This window comes from Pteropus alecto, unplaced genomic scaffold, assembly GCF_000325575.1.
Source record: "Pteropus alecto unplaced genomic scaffold, ASM32557v1 scaffold120, whole genome shotgun sequence".
NCBI classification, from domain to species: Eukaryota; Metazoa; Chordata; class Mammalia; order Chiroptera; family Pteropodidae; genus Pteropus; species Pteropus alecto.
The window spans coordinates 438,090-445,421 of NW_006430061.1; the positions used below are offsets into that span (position 1 = coordinate 438,090).

The following is a 7,332-nucleotide window of genomic DNA, read 5'->3' on the forward strand; positions in this document are numbered from 1 at the left end:
ACACAGGTTTTATTTCATGGCGTTCAACTCACTGGATCTGTAGAGCAGGGGTCCCCAACCCCTGGGCCGAAGGCTGGTACCGGTCTATGGTCTTGTAAGAACCGGCAACACAGCAGGAGGTGAGCGGCAGGCAAGCAAACTAGGCTCGATCTAGTATCACTGCCTCAGCTCCACCTCAGATCATCAAGCCTTAGATTCTCACAGAAGTACCCATCCCTGGTGCCAAAAAGATTGGGGACCACTGCTCTAGAGCATGCCAGACACCCCTCAGTGCTTCCACTTTGGTACCTCGTTTAATCCTCACAACAATTTGTTGAGGTGCTAGGTATTGTTATTATTCCCATTATACAGATGAAAACCTGAACCTCAGACAGACCAGGCCCCTTCTTTATCCAAGGTTACATGCTGGTAATAAGTAGGGATACAAGGAATCCATTTCAGGTTGCTGTCCACCCTCTTGCCTTCTCTCAGACTCCTCACTGGCCAGCCCAGGGCTAGTGCCTGTCTGCAAGGCAGTGTGAGGTTTTCCCCTGCCCCATAAGGTCTCTGGTGGTGCCAGCCCTCAGAAGTAGGAGACCATGGCAACTCGGATACATACCCTTGGGGACAGGCACAGCCTGAGAGGCAGGGGCCACGGGCTGGCACACTCAGGTTCAACAGCTGCTGCTCACATGTCCTCTCTCTGCTCAGCTCAGGGTTGGCGTGCAGGTCACTGCAGTTCACAAAGACCTGGCCGGCTGGGCAGGCAGCAGCTGGAAGATAGTGGGTGGGTACTGGAGAGAGCCTATACACTCAGCAGGATGCTTGGAACACCTGGGCCTGGGGGTGGGCTTCTGGGTGTCAGGGGTGGCCAGGGAGACCTAGGGACCCAGCATCTGGAAGATGCAGGGAAATATGGGGCTCTGATACTTTCTCATAGCCTGGCTATTCCTGAGATGTCCCAGATCGTGGGTTCCCAGATGCGCATCACAGGAAGATGAAGGGATGTGTGCTGTCACACAGCAGGGCAACCACCACAGTTACCAGTACCAATTACTGAATATGTCTTCCCCACCAGGTACTGTTCCAGGTACTTGGCATGCATCATTTTAGTTAATCCCGCCGCAGCTCTGTGAGGCATTCTTAACCCCCATCTTCCCATATAATGGAGAGAAGCCACTTCAGCTTGTAAAAGGCATGACAAAAGTAAGTGAGAGGAAGTGACTCAGAGGGACCAGGGGAGGGGCCAAAAATTGAGTAGCCATAAAGTATGGCAGGGTGGCCGGAGAACTTTTAACAGGAAGTCAATTTCCTATTACCTATATTTCTGTAACTAAATGTACTCTCTCTCCTTGAGCCTTCAGTCAAGTTGGCCATATACACTCATACCTGTGTGAGTGATCTTTTTTTAGGGAAATCAACAAAAGGGAGCTAAATTTTATGCACAGTCTGGGATGGAGCAGAGAGAAAGGAATAGCCACAGGAGATGAAATGAAAATCCCAAAGAGGCAGAAATCCGAAGCCAGAAGCAATAAAAGGAAAACACTTTCAAGAATATACATCAAACATGGGAAGAATATGGGAATCTAGATTATGTGCAAAAGAGTTAATGAAGGCTCCGAGGAGAGAAGTGAACTACCCAGAACTGCACAACTAATGAGTCCCGGGCGGGATCTGAACCCAGGGCTTCCTGATTCTGGAGACCCTGCTCTTTGCCCCCTGCCATATGATTATCTTCCAATTCCCTCCAATTCCCATCCTTAGCAGCCTCCTCGCCCAGGAGGCCCTCCCTGGAGGCTTCAGCTCCCTGCTCTACCACCTCCAAGCCTCACAGGCTGATCTACCACCATGCCAGCCCATCCCCCATCTCTATCGCCTGGGAGAGTCTCAAAGGCCCAGGCTGTCCTCCCATCTCTGTGACCCCCACGTCCAGCACTCTGCTAGGCAGAGTCAGCCTCAGAAGACACGTGACAGCTCAGACCGAGGAAATTCAGGACCTAGGAGAGATTAGGGAACCGCCCAGACACACAGCTGACTGCCCCTGGGGGAGACAGAGTCTCAGTCTCTCCTTTTCAAGGAGTAGGAGGACACTCACTATGGTAGGACTCAGACTGGGACAAGATTTCTGGATGCTGCCCTCCAAGCTGGAGCCTCAGTGCAGGGCAAGGTCTGGGCTGGTCTCTCTCCATCCCGATCTGTCTTTGAACTCCCCACTCTCCTCTCCATAACCCCACTACCATAGGGGAGGGCCAGAAGAGACCCCCTCCCTTCCAGTCACCCTTACCTGGGGCTCTGCTATCACAGCTCATGACTCCATCTTTGCAGTGGCTGGAGAGAGAATGAGAATGAGAGAGAGAGAGACTGGGGTCAGCCAACCCAGTCACTGCAGAGCCCAGACACAGAAACCCTCGTCAGTGCAGGAGCCCGAGACCCCAAGTCACTGCACTCAGGTCCCTGCAGGGTCAGACAGATATCCCCACTCCCTGTCCCTGGCTCCCTGTGCAGAGGAGGGTGGGTGTCGTGTTATGGAAAGTTCTGCTCAGCGGCACTTTCTTCAGTCAGCAACTGCCATTTAAAGAGAGGACAATAACACTGCTATGTAGAGCTCACCAGTGGCCCAGAGATGGAATGTCACTGTCTCCCGGGGGATAGTCCACTCCTTGGAAATGACAGGAGCACTGGTTCCTGTAAAACCCAGGATCGGAGAAAAGGGAGTGGACTCAGGAGCGGGGGCAGGAATCCCAAGGACAGCGACCCACTCTTCAGCCATCCAGGTTCATAAAGATGCAGAGAGAAGTAATGACATCTACTGTGACATGTGACGCATCTCCAGGGAGTGGCGAAGCCAGTCTGGCACCAGGGACAAAGGTCAGGGCTGGGACCCAGATTCAAGGGCCATTTACCGAACTTGGACAAGGACAGCCCACTGGTCTCTACACTCCAAAAGCCAACCTCATGTGGACTGTAAGAACAGGAGCATACTTCTTTGTCCCAGGCTGTGGCAGGGAAAAGGCGCATATTCTTGTACTGGTCACTCGCACCCAGGATCTGTTCTGATTGCTCAGTGCCTATGCCATACCGGTTCTTAAATCTTTTGAACACCAGGCTAGGCCCTCCAAATACATTGTCTCATCTGTTCCTCACGGGGATCTTGTAAGGCAAAATCCTTATGCTGTCTTTTGGGTCCTCGCTGGAGGTCATCTGAGGGCAAACACTGCGTTTCCTCTCACACCTCCCACGGCACCTGCCAGTTACGGCCAGGTGCAGGCCTTGGAGCAGAGCCGTTGAGGGCTGGAAGGGAAGTCTGAACTCATCCGACCCCAGGGCTTCTCGATCACCTCCTCCTTCTCCAGCCTCCCTCACCCCCATATAAGGCTCCCCTGGTCTGTAACACTCAACATCAAGGGTTGGTGGCAGGATGTACATCTAGATCTCAAGGGAAGATTCTGCAGTTCGAAAAGGCCTCTGAGTGATTCCAATATACCCCCAAAAGCGGTCTCTCTCCAGCCCCCGACACTCAGTCAAATATGATACCTTTTTCCAGATGGAGGAACAAACCTAGAGGGGACCAAGGGCCTTGCCTGTCAGCCCCAGGATCCTGCGAGGTCACGACCTGCCACCTTCTCCTCACACTATGCCTTCCAGCCACACTGAGAACATGTCTTGGGGGTGACTCCAATATACCCCCAAAAGCGGTCTCTCTCCAGCCCCCGACACTCGTCAAATATGATACCTTTTTCCAGATGGAGGAACAAACCTAGAGGGGACCAAGGGCCTTGCCTGTCAGCCCCAGGATCCTGCGAGGTCACGACCTGCCACCTTCTCCTCACACTATGCCTTCCAGCCACACTGAGAACATGTCCACAGCCACATGGCCCTGTCCCCTCTGCCTGGAGCACTCCTTCTTCACTTCCCCAAATCTCCTCACCAGAAAGGCCTTCCTTTCATGCTCACCTCCTGTGACCTAACAGCCACCATGCCCGCCCGAGGACTCCTATTCCCACTCTGCTTTGTTTGGATTTTTATTACCACCAGACCCATCAAGTGTCGTTTACTTGTTCATTATCTGTCTCACCACCTAGAGTGTGAGCTCCACGAGGGCAGGGTTCTGTTTTGTTTGCTGCTAAATTCTCAGAGCCCAGAAATGTTCTATTTTGTGAGGAGGCTGGGCTGGAGGGGTCTGAAGAGCCAGGGCTGAGGAGAGAGGCCTGGGAGAGGGGTCCAGAGAAGGGAGCCCACCCACCCAACCACTCACCTTACCCACAAGGTCTGCCCTACGACTGTGAGATTCAGTAGGTTCATGAGAGGCCTAGTCAGGTGTCCCAGTCTCAGATGCCCTGGGGACCCCTGGCCCCCGTCCCACTTGATACAGAGGTCAAGTTAGTCCGCTCACCTGGGGACACAGAGGTCAGCCTGGGTATCCAGATAGGTGTCTGGTGGGCAGGCACAGCCCTCCACACACTCATCATCCTCGCTGAGGTCACTACCACCATCAACCCCACAGGCCTCAGGGCCGGCCAGGTCCTGGCAGGTTTGTCCACATGGGGCCACGCAGGGGCTATATTCCTTGGTGGCCTCACAGGACAGTGCTGTAGTGGGAAACGGGACTGTGCTTTGTTTTCGTCATCCCCACAACTGTGTGGGATGGGGTCACCATCCTGATGAGGAGAACTGAGAACCAGAGAAGTTAAGACATTTGCTCAAGGTCACACAGCAGGTCGAGGTCTGAGTTGGGATTTGAATCCAGTCTGACTCCAGAGTCCCAGTGCTTCCCTCTACACCAGAATGGCAGGGCAGCAGGGCTGGGCCCCACCCGCCAAGCTCAGCCTGGACCCTGCCGTTGGTATTTGTTGTTCTCTGCAGGGCATTTCTCTTAGGTAGTGATATCGACAGGGAGGGAGGGGTGGAGGTCACCACCCCGTGACAGCCCTGCACCCATCCTGTCACTCGGGTGTGTAAATATACACACACTTCTACCCCACTCACTTTCATGGCTGCAACACACGTGGGCCGTGAAGATCAACTGGGCCTCCTCTAGCAGCCCCTTGGCTCTTTGTCCAGACTGCGCTCTCCTTATCAGGCCATTGTCCCACTCCCCTGGGGTCTCCCATACCCCGTCAGAGCCAGTGGATCCACTGAGACTGTCAAGCTCAGTTGTTCTCATTCAGGCTGCTCATCAAAGCCACTTGGGGAGTTTTTGAAAAGGCTGATGCCCAGCCCCCACTGCCAGAGATGTCGTTTTCATCGATACTGGAGGAGGCCCAGTTATGTGCATTTTTAAAAGTTCCCATGGTGAGTCTAATGTGCAGCCACGGTTAAGAACCACTGGCTCTATCCAATCACCTCTGGAGAGACTTTGGCTCAGAGAGGGGCAGGGCCTTGCCAGGGACTAACAGTGATTACCTACAGGGCTGGAATAGGACTCAGCCCTCCTGACTCCTGGTTCCGTGACTTTGTCATTTACTCAACAAACACTTTCTAAAAGCTTACTGAGAGTGGGGCCCTGTGCTGGGGCTGGGGGCACAGAGACAACTAAGACGTGGGGGGAGGTGTGTGGCCCAGGGTGGGGGTGCGGTGGGCGGGGGCCGACTCATGCCCATTGAGACACACGTGCACCCGAGGGCCGCAGAGCCAGCAGTCTTTAGAAAGCTCACTCTAGCTCTGACTAGAGTGGTGGCAACAGCAGTGGTGAGAAGTGGGTGAATTTGGGGTTGACAGGACTGGTAGGACTTGGAGATGGGCTGGAGGTGAGGGCAAGACAGAAGCAGTCATGTGTCATACGTCCCAGGTGTCAGGCCCGGGTGACCAGGGGGACAGGGGCCCTTGGCAGAGATGGAGAGCACAGAAGGAGAAGCAGTTTGAGGCGGGGGGTGTGTTAGGCTGGAGGAGAATGTGGGACGTCCCCGTAGAGAGGTTGGGGGTGGGAAAGATGGACACTCAGGTCTGGAGCTCAGGCTTCTCCAGCCACCCTCACATGGGCTCGAAAACATGGGGCACTCACCACAGGCTGGCAGCTGGGCACGGAAGTCAACGGGGAGCCCGTGGCGCCGGCACAGGTGGGCGTAGTGGGCCAGTGCGGCACACAGGCAGGGCTGCCCGCAGCGGCAGGTGTCCCGGCGGCACTGCTCGAAGTAGGGCACGGGGCTCAGGTAGATGGAGCAGGGAGCGAACAGCTCCCCTGTAAGCACACTGCAGGACTGCACCGCATAGGAGGCTGGAGACAGGAAGGACAGCAGTGAGGGGCCAGGGGTCTGGTTTGCCTGGGGCCCCAGGCCTAGCTCCTTCTTCCCTCCCCACAGCTCAGGGGACTGTGTAATGGCAATGTGGGTGGGAGTGTGTGTGTGTGTGTGCGCACGCGTGTGCGTGTGTGTGTGTGTGTGCACGCATGCACGCCCTAGTGCATATCTGGTTAGGAATGTGTGGGTATGGTTTACTGAGTTTGGATGTAAATATGTGCCTGGCCATGTGCATGACTATAAATAATTGTAAAGGAGTGTGTGTACATGTGTATACACGTGTGTAATGCACTCATGCAATGAATTCCACCTGTGTCGGGAATGAATCCATAGGCTGGAAGGAGACACAAGAGTGAACAGAACAGACAAAAATCTCTGCTTTCATGGAGCTTATGTTCTGGTCGGTGGAGACCGTCACTAAACAATTTATATAGAAAAGTTGAAGGTGAATGAATACTCTGAGGACAAAGAGAAAGAGAGAAAGGAGGGTAGGCATTGCAAGGTGGGGCAGGAAGGGAGATTGCAATTTTAAATCAGGTGGTCGGAAAGACCTCAGTGGAAAGATGCTGCTTGAGCAAAAACTTGGAAGAGGTGAGGAAGTGAGACAAGTGTTTAGTGAGGGGAGAGCATCCCCGGGCGGGGCACGGTGAGTGCAAAGGCCTAGAGGAGAACGGACTTGGCTGTGTGGGAAGAAGGCAAAGAGGCTAGTGGGGCTGGAGCAGAGAGGAGGGTGAGAGGTGGAGGAGGCTTGATGAGGGGGATGGGCAGAGGACGTAAGGCCAGGCGAGGAGACTGTGAGGACTTGGGGTTTCGCCCTGAGATTGCAGAGCCAGTGCAAATGTGTGTGTGCCTGAGAGCAGTAGAACACGAAGCTTCCTGTCTGCCTAACCTTCAGCCGGAAGGGGGCTCCTGTCTCCTCCCTGGTGCTCCTTTTCTTTGCACTCCTACCCAATGTGACCAGCACCCTGATGCCCACAGTTCCCATCACCTCCCTCTCGAACCAGTTCCACTCCATCCTGCTCCCATTCTCCCCCTCCCCTCCGCCTCACCGGCTTGCAGGTGCACGTCACAGGGGTCCAGCGGGGAGCCAGGGGCCAGTGAGGAGCAAGCAGACAGC

The 7,332-nt window shown here is 54.6% G+C and overlaps 1 protein-coding gene across 1 annotated transcript in view; it reads right to left on the bottom strand.

Annotated features, from left to right (window-relative positions):
- OTOG (otogelin) overlaps positions 1-7,332 on the bottom strand; it is a 72,696-nt gene that overhangs the window by 48,054 nt on the left and 17,310 nt on the right. The window contains exons 19-24 of the mRNA XM_015589517.1: positions 7,265-7,332; positions 5,981-6,193; positions 4,373-4,568; positions 2,590-2,664; positions 2,264-2,307; positions 599-752 (exon numbers count right to left, since the gene is read on the bottom strand). The exon at positions 7,265-7,332 is cut by the window's right edge and continues 9 nt beyond it. Of these exons, the coding sequence (XP_015445003.1) occupies positions 599-752; positions 2,264-2,307; positions 2,590-2,664; positions 4,373-4,568; positions 5,981-6,193; positions 7,265-7,332 (750 nt within the window). The remainder of the gene's footprint in view (positions 1-598; positions 753-2,263; positions 2,308-2,589; positions 2,665-4,372; positions 4,569-5,980; positions 6,194-7,264) is intronic.